Source organism: Falco punctatus (assembly GCF_963210335.1).
Source record: "Falco punctatus genome assembly, chromosome: Z".
Taxonomy (NCBI): Eukaryota; Metazoa; Chordata; class Aves; order Falconiformes; family Falconidae; genus Falco; species Falco punctatus.
Genome location: NC_137586.1, coordinates 67,537,933 through 67,558,508, shown reverse-complemented (window position 1 = coordinate 67,558,508; position 20,576 = coordinate 67,537,933). Strand labels below are relative to the sequence as shown.

General features: G+C 41.1%; 1 protein-coding gene across 7 annotated transcripts in view; it reads right to left on the bottom strand.

Moving 5' to 3' along the window:
* The window catches only part of SEMA6A (semaphorin 6A), a 113,839-nt gene that overhangs the window by 51,612 nt on the left and 41,651 nt on the right, over positions 1 to 20,576 (bottom strand). For all 7 annotated transcript variants that reach the window (XM_080372076.1, XM_080372080.1, XM_080372079.1 and 4 more), the window contains exons 2-6: positions 11,092 to 11,229; positions 8,285 to 8,402; positions 3,130 to 3,190; positions 1,611 to 1,673; positions 662 to 763 (exon numbers count right to left, since the gene is read on the bottom strand). In XM_080372076.1, coding sequence (XP_080228202.1) covers positions 662 to 763; positions 1,611 to 1,673; positions 3,130 to 3,190; positions 8,285 to 8,402; positions 11,092 to 11,191 — 444 coding nt within the window. In that variant the 5' untranslated portion in view covers positions 11,192 to 11,229. The remainder of the gene's footprint in view (positions 1 to 661; positions 764 to 1,610; positions 1,674 to 3,129; positions 3,191 to 8,284; positions 8,403 to 11,091; positions 11,230 to 20,576) is intronic.

The following is a 20,576-nucleotide window of genomic DNA, read 5'->3' as shown; positions in this document are numbered from 1 at the left end:
TTTTTCAATTTTCTTTTTCCTGAAGAAGAATGAGAAATGACCTGCGGGACACAGCAGTGCCTGGAAAAGCAGAGCCTGGATATCAAGGGCCTAAGTAAATTCAATTCAAAGCCACCCCAGAGACATCCACTGTTGGGGGTTATATCAGATTATACTAGTGCAATCCTAAGAAAATGGGAAATAGTTTAATAAATGGGCCCCATTAAAATGCAGATGATGGGGACACGTTACGTCAAAGGAAGAAATTGGGGTCAAGGAATTAATGTTGAGTATCCACAGACCAGCACAGTTTTCTACACTGTTCTAGATAATGTTCTGGCTTTGCAGATCCTCAACTAGTGAGGAGGACATTACCTTCTTGCTGTACCTTTCCCTGTGGAAATCTGCTGTCAATCACTTCTACAGCACACACTGCCATAGGATCTCCACAGGTTCCCTATCTGCTGGGTCCCCAACACTAATCTTCTCAGGTTTTGCTGTGCTAAGCCCTCAAGCATCTTGAGAACTGGCTTTGGGATTGAGACCAGTACAACAGAGACATTTAAAACATGCTACCCCAGAGGTAACCTGCAGCATCAGTTTATATAATCCATACAATCCAATACAATAAATCCAACAGAAAGACAAGGCATAAATGAAATCCCACAAACAGATCACATACCTTGTAGTTCCTGCAAGAAGGGTTGAATGCATTTGTTCCACAGATAAACAGTGTATCCTCATTTCTTTTTAGAAGAACCTTAATAAAATTATGACATTCATCCTGAAGAAAAATAATAAAAAGTGTTTCAACTACTGCATTTTAGGTATCTGGTTTTATTTTTATGCCACAATATTTCATTGTCAGGTCTAAAATGAAATTGGCTGGTAGCCACTGTGATATTCTGGGCTTTATTTCAACTATGTTTAACTGACAATGAGCAGACACAATTGATTTATATGCCAGTGGTTTAAAAATGGCTACAAAGAACTAAAGATACGATATTCATATTATAGCTCAGATTTTGCTATTGTTCACATAGGTGACTTTTGTTTGAAAGCTGTTGCTTTCCTCAAGAGTGAAAGAGCTGATCTCATCTGTGTTGCTGTAAGACAGTAGCATCACCATGCAATGTATTGGCATAAAGCATCTGTAATTAGAAGGTGAAAGAGGTGTAAAGAATCAAAGAGTCCGCATCTAATTCTGATACCACTTATGCTAGTCCTAGGTTACAGCAGGATAAAATTGGTGTAAGAAACAGTCCTTCTATAACTGTACACATTCATGCTTTCTAATGCTTTATACAAACTTACCACTAAATTCCTGCAGGAGAATGGACAGCAGCATTTCTGAGGCAATGGTAAGCAAAATCAGTACACTAAGAATTATGTCCAAAATCCTCAATGCTTTTAAGTATTTCAGAATATTGCTGTGGTTCCTGTCGTAACGTTTTATCACATTAAAAGTAAACTATTTTTGCAAATTAAAGCTTTCAGTAAGTTGATGGAAAAAGCAATTACTGGCAAGAAGTGAATGGCATGATCCATTTCACATCACAGACAGCAGCCTGGGATAATAGCGAAGCAACTAAACTAAAGTGGCAGATGCTGAAGAAATGAAAATCGCCTACCTTATGTTTTCCCTTCATTCTGCACGTGTCTACATCAGCTTGTCTAGATTTCCATGTCAATTTCTGCAAGAATCAAGAAAGAAATCAATTAGAGCCTAGAGGTTGTTGCATTTGATTTCAGAAGTAGAAATCCCTTAGGGCAAACTAGCTGTTGAATATATATTTATTGAAAGCTTTCTGTACCCTTTCTCCATGATTAATTCACCACAACAAGGAAAGATCTGTGATGTGGAGCATTCGCTTAATTTTGTGTTGCCATCTATTCATTAGACTAGAAACCTATCCCTGCTTTTTAAAGCCTAAACCAACAGAATTCAGCAATATGCCAACTTCCAATAATATGTGCACTTTTCTTAAAAGTACTAGATACTCTCTTCTTTTAATTTGATCTTTTTCTGCAAATCAGAAGAAACATTTACGGACTATAAATCCTAACGGGATTCTAAATCTGGAAGATGACATTTTAGATTAGCAAATAAATCAAATTCAGGTAATTCTTACCACTACAGTTCACCTGTCAAGACACTGCTGACTTTATCTGTTAACACTCTTCCTCCAGAACATTTAAAGGTAAATCCCAGCCTGGATTTTTTTGCGGTGAGTTTCAGGAATAGTATAATGTGGTAGGCTGATTAATAAAACTCCATTTAAAAACATATGGACTAAGACAGTAACAGATACTGTACTATGATTGTAACACTATTGCCACGATAGTCCTGACAGTGTTTCCCATCAGTAAACGGAGGCACTGTGTATTCATGAAGGGCTCCAAGCTGAAAGAGTAACCACAAGCCTGTGCTCTCACTCTTTGATCAGTAACTGGGCAAAAGCTCATCTTCAGCATTATTCATAGTTATAATGAAACACCCTCCCCTCCCACAGTGGTATTCCTCCGATGTCCAAATTCATGTATCTTCTGCTGGACAAAGGCTGTGTTTGGCATGTATCACACAATGTGAATGCAATGCAAAGGAGCTGAAGGGGGATTATTTCTAGTATGTTTATGTTTATATACAATACGATAATGTAGACAGATCTTTTCTTAGTTTGAACGTAACTTCCCATGGAGATAATGTGCATACATCTACAAAGTGATGTTATAATAAGATTTTATTTAGTGAGTACTTGCATGAGTCAATAAAATTTGTGGGCATGAATATATGTAGATAGCATTTGCTTTTTATGATGAAAGTTTCAGTACACTTAATTGAGATAGTATAGCTGTTACAGAAAACTGCTGAATATAAATTAATAGATGTTTGACAGATGTTCCATCAGAGACCTCACTGTATTTCAGTACAGATTGCTTATCAGCCCAGCTAAATCACTTATCAGAAATTCACAGAGGACATGATTGCTATTCTAGCTTTCCCCCAATATGATTAGCAATGCCATCTTACTTGCTTATTACAGTTTTTACAGCAGCACTGGCAAGTTGTCTGAAACAATGTCATCTTCCTATTTATTTGAAGCTTGTTCTAGTGTCCTTGATATCTGGATGATGATAAAAGCTACTTACTTTGCTAAAATAAATTTCTTCTGTATGTGATGTGTCCATATCAACAGTATAAATATGGTCCCTGTAAATAAAGGCAAATGAACGCAAAGTCAAATGGAGTAGTCAGTTCATTTTCCATGAAGAGAGCTATCTATCACAAGATAATCCATAATCCATTCAAAAAAAAAAGATCACAGGTCTTACCAGGGAACATTACTTACAGCATTGTCTGCTTCTCCCAGAGATGCACTTTCATATATAAACTGTTTTCTTTCCCATTAAGAAAAAAAGAAAAATGCTACAAAACTTCAAAGCAAGATTCTTTCCCAAAAGCAATTATTTGAACAAATGAGATTTTGGAAAGGAGATTAGTCTCATATAATGAGCTCTATAGGTCCTACAGCAGATGCCACGATCTAGCATGCAGATGTTTTTGCGCATCCTGAAATCAGCTGCAATAGCTCTTAGGCAGCCTTTGCCAGATTCCTGGGCTAGCAGCCACCGTGCCACATTTAGTCATTCTGGGTTAAAAAGAGGTTAATGCTGTTTCTTTTTTTTTTTTAAATGATGTGTCTAACCTCAGCTGTGGTAATTTGATTGACAATGTGGTAGGCAAAAGGCTGACAGCCACAAAACTATTCCCAGAAATCATTCTTCTCTTCACACACTGGTGGCCAAACTAAACTGCAAAATACTCTTCTGAAAAAAGTTCACATTTCTTGCTTGCTCTTACTTTCCTGTTTTCCTGAGAACCTGTCACTCTCTACAACTAGCTGCCAATCCCTCCGTGGAAAGAGGAAATAGACACAGCTACTCAGGTAAAGAGATAATTTTAAACATTCTCCGCTCTGCAAGATGAGAACAAGGATATTTTTGTATGGAACCTAAAACTTGGAAAAAAAAAACCCCACCAACCCACAATGCTATATTAACCGCCACATCAAATTGGCTCTGAGCACCTAATTTTTCCTTGAAATAACAATTGTTTTTTTTCAAAATGCAGGAAGCTGTGAAGCTGAAGCATGATGCACACCATTGGAGGGGTCTGCTAAAAGTAGGATATAGATTGTTTCCATTTTAGAAATCCAAGGAAGGTTAGCTTCATTTTATTGGGTTTTGGGAAAACAGTGCTAGTCTCTTAAATAAAGCAAACTCAACATACTGCTATAAGAAGAATAAGCAACCCTTCTCTCACATGGATGAAAGAGGCAGCATTGTTGTGGGGAACTGGCTTTTCAAAATCTACTGTCTGCTACAGCGCTTGAGGCTGTTTGCTTTGCAAGATACTAAACAGAGGAGTTGTGGGTTTTCTTCTCAGAGTCTGTAAAATCAGAGCTGTCATTTATTTCCAAGACTGGTTTAATGCTTCAGCTTATTATTTGCTTGACTGAACTGGCAGAGCAGTGGTCAGGGTTGGTGCTGGACTAAAATTACCTATTAGCATCATATCAGCTTCATAGGTTACTGCACGGTTTCCGTTTTATGTACATCACACTTCGTTGCTGTCACTCCTGCTATATAAAGTAGAAACAAAATCTCTTGAACTGCAAACTAGGCGTGGCTGGAGCTCTAAAAACCTTCTTCCTGCACAACTCTTGATTTTAATCATCAGTCTTGCTTTTCAGGGGTTATGATTTTTTTCTTTTTAAACAAGGTAATTAGAAAATACAGTGGTGGTACTTAGAATGGGTCTTGAGTTACTTAGTTCCTTTCAATAAAAAAGCCTTCAGAGGACTCCCTTTCTGGTTCAAGAAACAGTCCAAAGAAAACTCGGATGCTAGGTTATGGGATCATCTGAAAGAGGGTTAGTATCAGGCAAATTACATATAATTTTCTCATGCTGTACATGAAACATAGTTGCTGATGTGTCAGCAGAGAGTGAAAGAGCTGTCATATTCAGGGGAGGGCTCTCTAACCACAGACAATGTGGGATTGTCCTTGCCCTCCTTTTCCCACTGCTGCTCAACTCCTACTATCTACTAGCTGTGGTATGTGTACAGCTTGCTGCTAATTAAGTTATTCTAACACAAATTGACTTAATCCTAGAGCTTCCGTTTTTCCCACCTCCAGTCAGCAGAACTGAGTTTTGTTGCCATGGCATAATCTTGTGGAGGAAGGGAATTTAAATAATGCCACTGGCTGTGCATGACCCTTGGCCACTCAGCCCATCGTCTGGAAATGTGTAACTGCAAATGAGGAGGGAGCCATCCCCATGCTTCCTGGGCTCAATAACCTGTTTTGTACATACACATGAGGGGTGGCAGATAATGTGAGCAAAAGCTGCCACTGCACAAGACAATGGGAGGAGGAGACATGGCAAACTTAGAAAAGGGGGTGTGTGCGCGGGTGTGAGTGAGTGTGAGAGAGACAGCCAGGGAATACCCTTCCCACGAGAAAAAAGAAAACAGAGCTGATCCTTTGCAGACTGCAAACCAGATACTTGGACAGAATGGCTTCATGGGCTTTGGCTGAGTTATTCTAATTTATCTTGGCTGGATATCTCTGCCTGATAACATGAAATAAAGCCTTTCTGAAGTGACACAAAATTTTATTTGGTAATAGCTAATACAGGAGTCACGTATCCCCTTTGACAAAATAAGCAACTGACCGACTGAAATTTCGTTCTGTGCCAGACACTCAGAAATAAAGTGTTAGCGGCTCTCAGATCTGAGTTAGTCCTCTCCTGCACAGTAAACACTGGATTTTCTAAAACAAGCAAACAAACAAAAAAACCCCAAACCAAAAACTCTCAATGTTTAATCATTTGTTTTGATAGTTCTTCCGATAGCTGGGCACAAAAACTTAGCTTCACTATATTTCAATGTCTAAAAAAAAACATCATGAAAGCAACATCTGATATGATAGCCAAGGAATATATGTTAGCTACAGTTTTGAATGAATCTTGCTACAAAACTCTTTGAGAAACACCTTTGATTGTGTACACATTTGCTTCAGTCTCTAGATTTACTACTACTTCTCAAGGAGATGTGGTATTGCAATTACAAACTTTCATTCACACTAGTTATCAAAGGATGACTCATTTTCTGAAGTTCATTACTTAAAGATAAAAATTACCTTTGAATTTTAACTTATATCACATGGACTTCTTAGCCCAGCAGGGGTTTTACTCAGTAACATGTGTAGGGGGGGAAAGAATATGTCAGAGAGTTTAAGAAGATTTTTTTGTGCTTGTGTAAGTACAAAACAGGCCAGGTCTTTATTCTTTTTGCAGGTCACAAGACCCTAGGAGTATATAAGCACTCTCATTGTAGTAAACTGTTCCATACAAATATATAGCCACATAATATGTAAGAATGCATATTCACACACCAGCACACATACTATCCTACAAATATCAGCATTCTTTATACAATTTGTGCTCACAGTGGCTTCATATCCCAAAATGTTTCACTGGCTTTTCCTGCTGTAATGCCAGTTGCTTGGGCACTGTGACAGTCTAATTGCGTCAATCTCAGTCTGGGAACAAACTATGAATACAGCAGAGCAAAAATCCGCAAAGCGGATTTACCACCTTCTCACTGCAAATGATTTCCTAATTTAAAAGGAAAACAAATAAGGAAAGCAAAGGGAATTCAGCCATGAAAAGGAGGAAATCCTGCCACTACTTTTCAAACCCCTTTAGTCTGCTCCCCCACCCTATTCATTATCACACTAAATGCAGCAAAAATACTAATCCCCGAGCTCAGGCAAAGCACAGGGAGGCCTTGCTGCGGGGATGCCTGCTCTTTGTGCCCGATGACCAGTGCAACCGTGGCTCCCATGGAAGGACGCATGCTCTTTGCCCAGACATGATGCAAGGGCTTGGCATGAGTGAGAACCTACAGCCCTGCCACCCAGACCTCGTACAAACTGGCATATACGAGAAGCCCAAAGAAGCTGCACTTGGCTGGTACAGCTGCAATGCCTGTGTAGAGGAACAGGTAGAATGTGGCCTTCTAGCAGCCAGTGACATGACTATGTAAAAGCAGCACGCAGTGACTCTCCCAGAGTCACCAACTAATTACTTGGTGCTGAGTGGAAATCGACAGGCAGATCTCCACCACAGGACGCGTCCGACCACTCAGAAGACAGGGAGTGGCTGTTTGAGAAGAAAGCCAGGCAGCTCTGGAGGCCACAAAGGGCTTTGAGGACAGGGCTGGTGCTAAGAGGCTGCCTGCTCAGCAGCTGTTCCTTTCACCTCCTGGCCATCCCACTCACCACCTCTCCCATCTGCACCAACAGCTTGGCTCTCTGTGGCACACACAGAAGGGTGCATATTTCCTCGATGGAGGAGGATCAGAGAACAGGTAGGAAACAAGCTGCTACCAGAGAGGCAACTTGCGGGCAGGTCCCAAACAGGATCCGGGTCCAAGAGCTCCTAAACTGGACTACCCACCCTTGCTAACATGGACCTTTCCTGCATTCAACCTGCACCCATCAGCCAATCCCCAGTCTATGATCATCAATCTCCTTTGCTAACAACAGGCAGGGAGAGGAAGTGTTAATGTCTGATCTGTGCCAGGTTGGCAGCTGTATGAATTGGTGTAGCTCCACTGAAGCTGATGGTGCCATGCTGAGCTATGCAAACTGAATGGGTGGCTCTATATGCAATTTTTATAAGAAAGCATATGCTTGTATTTGCACAGTATAGCTTTCCAAAAAAACATCCAGACACCAAATTCACTTAACCTTGCTGAGTACATCAAAAGAACAGCAGGAAACATTTGCCTGGTTTTTGTCTTAAGATACTAAAAACATGCCTAAATCAGCAATGTTACAGTTTAATAACTCCTATCTGAACATGCATTTGTGCACCAGAAGAATCATTCCCTAAAATATGTTGTAAATGTTGTGTACAAACAAAATACAGGATGAGGACGGACTCCTTCCTCCGTGGGACTAAACAATTTCTCTGGCAACTTGCCTGTTGCTGGACTTCAAAGGGAGGCAGAGGTGTACAGTCCTGAAAGGACTGGCTCAGCACCTTGCAAAACTGAACCTTAGTTATCAACCAACAAGGCTTCCAATATTACTAACAGGCTGCAAAGCTCTCTCTACGTGTGAGAAAAACTTAAATATAATGTGTCCAGCAGAAAGCAACTCAGAATATTCCTTGCCTTCTCCTCCCTTCTCTGAAAGAAGCAAAGGAAGAGTGGCAAAGTAGGGAACTACTGACCTAGCAGCAACGTAGAGGGTCCTGTTCATGACCATGACCAGCTGGATATCCAGCCGGTGCCTCTGCGTAGTGTTCCGCCCTGGTTTGTGACCCACAAACACCGGATACTGTCTTGTATCTGTGCGAAGGGAAAAAAAGGCAGGGTCAGAAGAGAATCACAAACAGAGAAACACAGAAACGGTGTTAATTAACATGGAGCATCCTGGGGCCCAGCTATGGCCAAAATCTGTGGTTTCTGTTCTGCCCCAGCAGCACAGCCTAGGGGTTGGAAGGCATGAGCACAGAGCGCTGGAAGGTTCTTCAAGGTTACAGTCTTTGCAGCTGCAAAGCAGAAAGCCATCACCGATACAGAAGACAAAAACTGTGAGTTTTTTTCAAGAGTAAAGCTGTTCTGGAGCTCTTGGCACACAGGTACACAGCACTTTCTCACAGTTTTTCTTCCACTGCTTGCAGAGCTTAAATGCCCGCTCCTGGCTGCCAAAGTGTGTCTAGCAGGACAAAGCTGTTTCACAGTGGCCCATCAATCACCACAATGGCTAGACTACTGGTTAAAGCAAAAGACTTGGCTCTCCTTGGTTCAAACTGCCAGCTCGCTGGGTCTCCTACAGGACTGGACTACAGTCGTAGAACAGCTGTGGGGATTTCTGAGAAGTGGTGGGAAACCACCATTTGCATCTTATAAAATGGAATCACTGCGTATTATTTTGGCAACCAGTCTGTTACTCCAGTTCTTCTGGCAACTGGACAACAATACTGACTGGAAGCCCTGTACTGAGCTTATGCTATCAACAAGTCAGCTTTCCCCCCCAGCTCTATCAGTCAGGAAAAGCACTTATTCATTCTATTCCTTTTTTTTTTTTTTTTTTTTTTGTGAGACCTCAGTATACACAGGGTGTGCTGCTGCTCTTCAGATGACCTGTGTGTACAAACTATAATGACAGTGAACACTTCTGACCAAGGGCCACCCTGTTCTTAGACTTCATATGTATATGTGGTCATGACATACAGATGCACAAACTGGGGAGCTAGTTAAGTAAACAAAGTTAGAGTTAGAAGACAGGAGGAGGAGATACCTCTGACAAAACCATCATCAATGCAGACCTGCTGCATGTGCATGTTATATGGAGCTGCCTAGCATCTAGCTATGCCTGACCCTCTTCCCCATCAATAAGCTTTCCCAGAAACCTGGAGCTGTTTGAGAGAGTCTGTTTCTTCAGAAACTCATGTACTGCTTTTGTGTTTTCAGCTATTGTTCTCCAAAAGTATTTTCCCTGTTAAGCGTGGTCAAAGGACTGATTCATAGCATGGCTTCAGCAAAGCACCTGAAAATGCCATGTGTCAGAAAGCCTGGTGATAAAACTGCATAGGAACAGGAACTTCCCTGCAAACCAGACGCTGAGAACTTTTGAAGAAACAAATTAAAACAGCCCAGGCAGGATTTACTTTCAGCAATGTAATCCTTCTGACCAAGTCCTACATGCAAAATGCCAAGTTTACCATCAGGCTGTTCTCTGTCTGGTATCATTTCCTCTGTAACTCATGGATCTAGCATTAGCTAGGGGCCTGTACATTCACATGCATTTCAGCATGCCATGCCGCAGAGGAAAAAGTTATCCCATGTTCTCCAAAAGGATCAAGATTGCCTATATCTGCATTGGCAAGGATGATTAGCTCTTCTGGAAGGTGAAAATGTTGATGCTAAAGACCCAGTGGTCACACCAGACATGCTTCAGCAAGGTTTGTGTCAGTGCAGTTCTGTCCTCTTACTGTACCTCAGATGCCTATTAGCATTTGGAGCACGTCCAGTGTGCCCCTGAAGTCGGTTCTTCAGCTTGGTGTTACCCAAGGCAGACAAGTTTATGGGTGCCAAGGAGACCCCAAATCACAGTGAGCAAGGACAATCAAGAGATTCACTTTAAAATCAAATTCCTGGACCAAAGCAGGCTTAAACATAAGCCTACTCATTGCTGACATGCTACTCCTTAGCATGCTTTTAGAGACCCAGGCACTAAAGACTTCCTTTTAAACATCTGAACCTTTGGGACTTTGGAAAACTTTCCTTTGCACTAATCGTAATTGAGCTGAGGTAAATGTGAAAGAATTAGTTATGCTAAGCCTGACTTGCACGGCGAAATGCGCAGAAAGCTCTCCACCTGTTCAGCCAGCAAATCTCAATACTGATTTGCAGCTGTCTGTGCTACCCTAGATTTTGGAGTTTGCCACTTAATGCTGGTAAGAAAGAAAAGCCATTCTGTTACAAAAGATTCTGTGTTTTGATTTGTTTTTTAGCACGCTTCCAGCTTAGCAAAGAATGCCTAATGCTAAAGCAGAATCCATCAGAGCTTAAAGAAATTCAATTATTTATATTAGATCAACAGATTATGTTTTCAGAGTTCAGTTACATTAGTGTGCTATGCTTGATACTCTGAGATGCTTCACTGATCATCCAGAACTACATTTTTGCAAGTCAGGTGAGGGCCACTTTCATTACGGGCAAGGAGAGGGAAAAGTCTTCCCCCCTTTGCTGCTGGACAGAGTAAGGTATTTGGTTTGATTATGCTACTGAAGTGTCTCTGTCTGAGGAGAAAGGCTATGGTTTTGGAAGATCAAGCAGTTTACCAACCAGCAGTCATAAGTCAATGTGAAAAAGTTGTATTCCTGTATTGGTATCTGAGAACGTAAATTGGCTGACCTGGGAGACATCAAGAAAAAATACTTAATTCATTGCAACTGCAACAAAACACTGCTGACTTGAAGTCCCCTGCTCAGTATTAGTCAAATGAAGGCCTCTGGCCTCTTATACTTACAGTTGCCATGCGAAATACTGATTGGCTCAGAATCTTCTGGGAAACCAGCCCCAGCAAAGTGTAGCAGTGTGAAATATAGCAGCAAGGCTTCTGACCTCATAGTAGTTCACCTGGGAGGCTTCACTTCTTCACTTCACCCTGTGGAAGACAAAGAAGAGCTGAAGCGCCTTCTGTCAATTCAGTTCCAAACACTGCATACAGAAAGCTAAAAAAAGTCAATGAAAGCAGAGGGAGCTTTCCTTCTCCTCAAGCCTCTCATTGCACCTGAGGAGGTATGTCATGTTTCTAAGCAAAAACTGCGCTACCAGGCCAGCTTCCCTTCAGCCCATGACCCCAGTAGTGCCACCACTTGCTTGGAGATAAACTTAAGTATCTGCAAGTTGCAAAGACTCTTCTGCATCAGCTGCTTATATGCAATAAAGAAACTTCATCTCCTGTACTGATTGACAGCTGACAGAGTTTTCCAGGAAATATTTTGTTTCCCCCTTTTTTGGTTTACATAATTAGATGATGACATGATGACACACACCATAAATAAAAAAAAAACAAACCAAAAAACACCAACCCACACTAGATTATTCTGGTTAAAAAGAGATTAAGTGTTATACTATGAGACTGATTCATGCCCTGCAGAGTTGTGAATCAAGAGAAGAAACACTGAGAGAGCTTGACAGAGCGTGCAGAACATGTCATTGGGCTCTACCATAAAAATATGTACCCTTAAATTTAGGTGCCATAAACCCAATACTCCAACATTCAATAAAATAAGGGAGAACAGAACTGTCTAAACCCAGCATTTTTTTCCCTGTGTTCCACTGACGTATTCACTCATTCACATTTCATGTACAAAAATATCCCTAAATCTTGAAGATAAAAGGAACCACAGGGGCCTTTGGATACAGTGAAAGAAAACAGCACATAATACAGTAAATAGCTCATAATTCCCAGGCAAATTTCACAGAGACATTGATCTGCAGGGGAAATCAGTGTAAAAGTGGGGTTTTCTTTTCATCCCTTCCAGAGTTTCAAACCTTTGATGCCTGTTCCTTTTGAACAAAGCTGTTTTACAGTAGTCTGTCAGTCATTCAAGATTTACGGGCAGAAAGTCAAACTTCATAACCTACATAGTCTTTGAAACTTAATTTGGCAAACAAAGTGCTAACTTGCCCTTCTGCAACACCATTTAATATTAGATACCTATGTCTCCTTTCTCGATGCCAAAAAAAGCATTAACAAATCTCGAGTGTTCCATTTTCATTTGTAATTTCACAGACACAGCTGATTCTTCATCTTTTACCCAACTGAAAAATGTCACAATAATTAATTTGCTTTATCAGATATTTGCTTTCAAATAAAATTTCAGCTCCTATAACTGGATTGGAATAGGGACTCTGTTGCAAGGTGATACAGTCCATAAGGTCTAATGATTTATTATATTCTGTATTTGCCTATTATTACTCAAACACACAAATTGGAAATTTGGCTGATTCTCTATTTCTATTAACAAAATAACTGAGAGACAGAGTTAGACTGAGACGAGATAAAATCTAATGTCAGGCAATGACTGACACCTTATCTGAACAAAGTGTCAGACGGATGGCAAAGGATAATAACAGCAAGAATAAATGCAACACAATGCATACACTGTCTGTCTATTATACCTTATGTAACAATGCATACTAGAAGACAGTATACAGAAGCCCCAAGAGAAGCATTTCCATCTAGCACTGGTTAGGCTGATAGCTGTGTACGATTACTGACAGCCTGCAGATACTTTCTTTACCTGTTTCCTCCATTTGTCTCTTTAATCAGCTCTTACATTTCCTCTTCACTGTTAGCTCTCTGGGGCAGGAACTGTTTCTTTCTGTTTGTTTCTATGCCCAGTGAAAAAACATCATTTGGGGACCTTAGAAATGCCCAAACTAGAAATAAGCAGGAAGAAATTAACATAATACTTGGAAATACAGTTTCCCTTAACAGGTTTGAATTAAAAGTGAGATATACACATTAAAGGGGTTAATTCCTTTCTCTCTATGCAATTTTTTAAAACATAATTTTGCCACTTTAAAAATTTTGCCCCTCTAAGTGCACTGCAGTGTGACAAAACAAAGTGCCTTATCTTAACGCACAAGTAGATTGAAATTCTTCCCTTCTTGTTACAGTCCGATGCAGAAGTCTTTCTGAAACATATTATGAGGAGCAACAGTTTAACAGGAAGAACTTAACAAGCAATTCAGTTCTTCTACTTAAACTGTATTCATCCACAGTATCAGTAGGCAGGCTGACAATTCAAACCACTTGGCTCACAAGGAGACTCTGGAGCGTAAGAATAGCTGCTTTCTGTTACTCCCTATCAGCACATCATCCACTGTTTAACAAGGCGGTGTGCTATGAGTACATTATGGTACTGCAGACATATCGATGCCACCCCATTTTAGACCTTGAAACACTTTTCTGATGGGTGATTCTGCACCATCGTTCCCTACTCCTCATGCAGATGTGTACTGCCCCTCCACGGGAGACAGCTTCCAGGAAAATGAATAATGCCCAGCACATTTACTTTGTCATTTTATGTATGTTATCGGGCCATATCTTTTTTTCTTTCACCTGAAGAGAATTAGCCGACAAATGAACTGATACACTGCCTTCTAACAAAGACTAGATTAGTAAGTTTTTAACTATATGAAATTCTCTCGTTCTTAGGGGTTGCTTCTGGGGAAGAAAAGAGGGAGAAGAGAGAAAAAAAAAGCATAATTCTCTGTTGCTTTAGTACTAACATAGTTGTTTGAATTCATACAAAGTATATGCAAAATGTCCGCTTTGATCTGTCAATGATTCAAGGGGACTACATATCTGTATCAATGCCTGTGCCAATAAAGCAACATCGAGAAGGACTCAAGTTGCATCCAAAGGCAGCTTTTTACTAGGAGGTAATTATACAAACATAATGTTACTTTTGCTGTTCTTACAACAGTGGAAAATGCTATACTGTTTCAGTGCGATTTCAGAAAAGTGCTGATTCAAGAAGGTCACATTTTTAGTACAAATTTCCTTTTCAGCAAATACTCGGCTCTTCTTGGGCTCCTGGGAGTGATGCAAATGTTCTCACTTGCAACTGTGCTGAAACTACTTCCAATCAAAAGTGCTTGTGAAGGCAGTGTCTGATGAAGCATGAGTAGCTAGACAGTGATGCCGGGCAAGTATAGGCACTGTTTCCAAATAAAAGTTTTGCAAACATCAATGGAGAGATCTTCAGTTCAATCTGGCCTGCATTAAGTCATACAGGTTGAGAGAGAACTGGCTCTGGGAACTCCAGTTCTCCATGTTCAAAAAATGATTACCGCTCCTGTAGAAGGAAGCTAGTGTTGCCACCAGAGAGAAGAGTGAGTTTTGGTGGTGTTCTTTTATTACACTTGCTAATAAAATACAATCCTGCAAACGTTTAAGAGCATGGTTTATAATCTATTTGTCTAATGCAATGACTTGGAGCCATTGAGCTGGTGGAATAGATCTGATTTCTTCCAGGCTTCAGAAACCACCTAACTAATCTGCTGCTTCTTGCATGTCTAAACCCAATGCAAATACAGCTTTATGCAAGATGCTTTGGTGCTCTGCTTCTTCTTTCTGAAGTTGATTCTCTTTCAAATACCTATATAAGATAATTTGTTCTGGTTACTTCTGTGTTCCTTCCTTTTTGTCATATTATGATTAAGTATAAATAAACCATATGATATTTTACCATACATAGAAATCAAAGTTTTGCCTTCCTAGACGGAATAATTTTTTCTGTTCAACACTGCAGCCCAAAGGTGAACATTGGATAAGTGGGGCATATGGATACTACTGCAAAATATTTGTTGTTACTATTATATTTACTCACTCAAAGCCTATATATACATATCCACACAAATACATATATTCATATACACATACATATAGCCCCACACACACATAAATGCTTGACAAAGAGGCATTTAATTTTGTAAAAATCACGCTGCTGTCATGAAAGAGTTTCTGAAGCTGAGAAAGTAATTCCAAATAGAGGAAAAAAGTCTGATTTTTCTATGCCAAGTGCCCTCCACTATAGCTGTCCATGGCTATCTGAGCCAACAAGAAGCCACCATGATGAGCTCTGCTTTTTGCTGTCTGTTTTTTTTAGCATTTCATGAACAACAGTCTAGGTGGAAATGCATATAGAATAGCTGCTTCATTAAAGAATGATTACATGGCTGCTGCCATAATAACCTATTAACCAGCTTATTGTATCTATAGCTTGTAAGTTCCAGGAAGGTTATACAAATCACATGAAAAATCCTCAGTGGAAGAGCTAACTTCCTAGTAAATGCCATAAAAATGTAAGGCCAGATTTGATCTTGAAAATTCAACAGTAAAAGCAATGACTGAGTAGACACATCTATAAGTAACTACTGAAAGGGATGCTCTTCCATGTTAGAAAACCTCCCACCCTGTTGCTTTGGCCTCACTGCACATTCAGCCAATCTCAGTGTAACTCCAAGTAAAATCAATGTATGTAACCATATCAGAATTTTCCCATGGCACGGTAAGCCTGCTCAGTAATGGACAGATCTTGTTGTATTCATTTATTACAAACCTTCTTTATAACATGATGGGTTGTGTTCATACACGACAGCTGCACTTCGATCCACAAATTACTAAACTTAATGTGAGAATTTACCAGACAAAATTCAATGGTCTGTGTTATGCATGAGGCAAGACCACAAAACCTAACGGCCATAAAAACCATGGACTGCCCGAAACAAAATCTTTTGTTTCTACAAATGTAGAAATAACTTACCCCTCCAAAAGACAGTAAGTCTAGTAAGAGGAACAGCATTTAACCACAGTGAGGAAACTAAAAACTGGATCCAGATGAATTTGAACTACTGCATATGGAAAAATGCACGACCAGAAAAGTAGCTGCCTCTGTGAACTGATCCTGGAAATACTAAGCAAATAGCCCTTCTCACCACGTTCAGCATGCCTTACCCTGGGAAAAACAAAAGGACCGTAAAAAAGCAGGGAAGAAACTGACGAGTTGCATAACAGAGGTAACAAAAAGATCTGAGATCCTCCTGTGGTAAGAGCTTTAAAGGCATGCAAGTGAATCAGAAACCCAAGTCCTACTTCAGTGTCTCGTCAAAAGAGACTTACAGAGCAAGATTTATCCACCCATACATAAAAAAAGCATGTATTGATCTTCACAGCAGATGCTTTGCCACGCTGAAGGCAGAGCGCACAAACCAGTCGGCTGACCTTACTGCTGTTCCCTGCTATGGTACAGATTTACCATGCGATGCTGGCAAGCATCCTTCATCTCCTTTGACTAAGCCTCTGGAAATCTCTGAGCGGAAGACGCTGTTACTGCTATTTACCCCCTTAAATTCACAGTTCCTAGAAAGTGAAAGACAAGAGTTCTGTGCAAGTCAGAGGAAGGAATTAGGAATAATGCAACAACAAAAAGAGAGGAATACAACCTGCAGGCAGCAGTTTCCAGAAAACAAGGAAAGTTAGGCCGGCACAGCAGAGCTGTTCAGGAGAGCATCCTTTGTCTATGCCTGTCTGGGTGGTGGGCTCGCTGCTGATCAGCCACCCCACGGGCTGCACCTGGCAGCAGAAGTGATCATGCAAAATGCCCGGGCTGAGTGGTGCCAAGGGGATCAGACAGGTGTGAGTGAACAGAAGCTCAGCGGGTGCTCGGGGAGCTCAAGGGAGAGGAGACACAAGTAGCTATCAGCAAGACACAGCATGGAGTGCCAGACATTACAACTGAATTGGCATGTGGCAGGACCGTGCCCAGGACAGCCAGCTTTTTTGCTCATGTTGTCCTTTCTCTAACAATTGCTGCTCAGTCACCTGAATGGTGGTGCAGGTGGCCACAGAGACTTAATGCCAGCTCTGTGCCCATCACCACTACCAACCTCCCAACATCTTTTTGTGACTGATGGTGCAGCTACCATTTGTCTTTCCTCTCCTGTCCTGCTCCTGTTGTCTCTACAGCTGGCCATTCATTTCATGTGGCCAAAAAAGCACTCTAGCACTCTAGGTAGCTGGCCCTTAAGCCAGAGAGGCTGGTGCACGAATGCATGGGGGTAATGACCTACCTGTACTCCTTTCGATCATGCGATATGAAGGGGTTGCTCCTGAATGCTTTTGAGGGGAGGGAGGCAGCGGCCAAGGGAAGCCCTCAACTGTCTGGCATCCCTGTTGACCCTGAATTATGTCCACGAAGCACACTCTTTCTCATCTTTTGTGCATATAAAAAAATTCTACCTGACTGTAACAGGAATGCATGGGTGCCCTCTGATATACATGCTTTACTACCATTTTAATTAGATTCAGTACTGCTTACTCACTGCCCAGCTGCTGTGGGCTGCACGCCAGATGTGACAATTAGGCTCAAGGGAATGACACTGATGAGAGCGATTTTGCCTCGTATAGCAAGCAGCAGCATCTACCTTCATTAAAAAGAGTAATACAAACTTCATTACCAGTTTGGTGAAACAAAGATACCTGGATCATGCGGATCTTCCCACTAAGACGTGCAAAATGCACATCTGAAATAAAATTTCAGCCAAAATACGAAGTAGTCTTCATGCAAGTTCCAGGGGTACTTGCTCATTTTGTTCAGGTCTGTGCAAACATGAGTTCTTACCACCTTTCCTCTCCCCTCATTTGCAACTTTACAAGGCCATACATCATGCACAATAATGTCAGCTATGATAAGTAACATCACCAGCTCTTGCTTCAGTAAGCGATAAGCTGAAAAGATTTGGACAACCCCCAGGCAGCAGCAATGAGCCTCGGCCTGCTGAACGGTAGTAGCAGGTGTCAAGTCAGTAGGCAAAACTCAGCATGCTTAATGCTGGCAACCTGTCTTGTCAAGATCAACGTTACCGCTCCATCCAGTGCAGTGCATAAAGAAAATGTAAAGAACAAATGGAGGCCTAAGTAGGAGAAACCTTCTGCTGACCCGAGTGAGACATCCCCGATGACTGCAGCGTTAATAGGATGCTGCTGTTCAGAGAGGGAACAGTCAGATGGAAGATGAACATCTCCCAGATGGAATTAGAAGCATCGCAGGCCTATCGATTTTGGTTGTAACCTTTACTGTAAACAGTCCACTGGGGCCTCATCAGCCACCTGTTCAGTGATATTTGCATTGAAATACAGAGCCAACACAAATGAGAAAATGGCCACAGTTCCTTGCTAAAGCATCTGCTCTGTTCTATCCCTCTGTCTGTGTATCACCACCAGCGGCAAAGGTACAGATTTTAGAGGAAGGGGTAACGGAGTGGCACTAGTTTTCTCACATGGCACCAGAAACAATGAACGCTCCATTTGTCATGATGTTGATGGTGGCGGTAGTGGTATTATATCATGCAATATTTCACTTTCTAATAATTGCTCAGTTTTATACTGAAATCAGGCTTGCCAAAACTGGGAGGAAAGCCATCTGTGGCTGGAGGATGACTGCCAGAAACATTAGCAATTTTATTTTGGGGTTATAAACCTGAAGAACGGAACAAAGGCAATGCCTAAATAACCTCTTTCACTCACCACCCCCAACCACACAGAGCAACAGACCTAACTCTGGAACAGCTTGGCCGGTCATTACAAAGATGTCTTTTATTATTTTTAAAAGCCTCACTCATTTAACAGATAAAAATAGCTCTATTGATTATTTGTGGGACTTCAGCAAACCTCTGTCAAGCTTTTGAATTGATTTAAGAGCTAAATGTAGCAATCACTGTCTTTTGACAGAAGAGAATGCCATCTCTAATATATATTTTGCTGTTTCATCTCAGCATGCTTAATAGAAAACAGATACACTACCAGCAACACCATTACTCTCCCTAACCCTCACTTCGCCTGGGAAATATCAGTGCCAGTCAACTGACCTTCCATTCTCTCATCTGATGGATGGAATAAGAATTATGTAGCTGCAGGTGACCCAAAGCTGTATCAGGAAAGGAATGTGGCCTCCCTTTGTCTTCCTCTCCTTTTAGATAACAAAGGTGAAACATGAAGCCAGATATGTTTTCAATACAATACTGACAATTGTCACTGATTAAAAGTTTGATACAGCCCTGTGGACATTGTCTCAGCTGCCGCATGCTTGCTGTAAATGTACCATTAGAATCAGGCAGTAATCCTAAAACAATCCCTACAGCTCAGCCAGCTCTTCAGGTCAGATTCCCTCAGATACTTAGCATTTGCTTACTTTTACTGCTGGTACATACTTAAATGGATTGTAGCCCTTCTTCAGCCTCTAACTAGGAATGAAAACTTAATTTCCAGTCCTCTTACGTCTGCATAACAGAACAGATCGATATAAAAGGGCACAGGTTAACTCTGAAGAAAAAGTTAGGATCCCATAAAACGTATCACTATGTTTAAAGCTCTGTGTAACCACAAATGATTCTCCTTTGCTTTTTGTTAATGCAAGAAACACTCATGCATTTAGTGCATGAACTCTGGCTGTATTCTACAGGAAATTTATCCCATTTATTGGAAAATTGTCCATTTTGTAAGGTGATATAACAGTAGAGAGATGCAAATCCTCACTTCTGAGTCGGCTATCAAGTAATCAGAGCACATGGCTTAGTTTTTGTGCAATTTGGCCAGTTCTGGCCCTAAATCCATTTTTGCTAAAATTGACTTATTAACCTGGCTTAATTTACATTGAATGGAACAGCAAGTTTTTTCAGAGTATTTTTTCAAAAGGCACCAGTCAATTCTGGTGTGAAGTGGTTTGATCCAACACCAAAATGTGAATGAAACCCACAGTAATGCTGCAAATGCTAAGAATAAGACATTACCATTTACGTATTAATTACTCTAGCTGTGGATGTCATACTGCCCAAAAGTGCTTTACCCCAACAGTTGCCTCTGGAGAGCCCACCACTTGTTCCGCACTGCAACGGTCATGGCAGCAGGAAAACTCAGGCTAAAGCTCAGCACTGTATGCTGGGGACGGCTGCGCAGCACGAGGGCATGCAGGTACACTGTGGTCAGGCAAGCTGACTCCTAAGGCAGGAAAAAGGGTAAGGCTTTTCCCTCTGGAAGTCAGGCAAACTCATCAGGATAAGTTATGTTTGTCCCTGACAGATAAAAAATACAGGTAAGCGAAGAGTTCTCAATATGTATTCATAATTTTAGCCCCTAATCTGTTTATGGAATCAGTTTTCTGAGGTTTCTCTGCACCTTGCAGAAAAGCATTAAATAGATAACTGCAAAAATGAAAAACGTCCACATAACAAATGTAATCCCTGAGGGAAATTTTAAAAATGCCTGTGGATAAGCACAGGCAGGTAGGGAAAGAACCCCAGAAGACTCCCAGTGCCAAGAAAACAATCAAATTAACGGGGAGCATGGTCTCTCCGCACCTCCTCTCACATCTCTCTCCCTCATACATCATCCACTCACATACGCCCATACTCTCATAGACATTCACCCAAATTTAA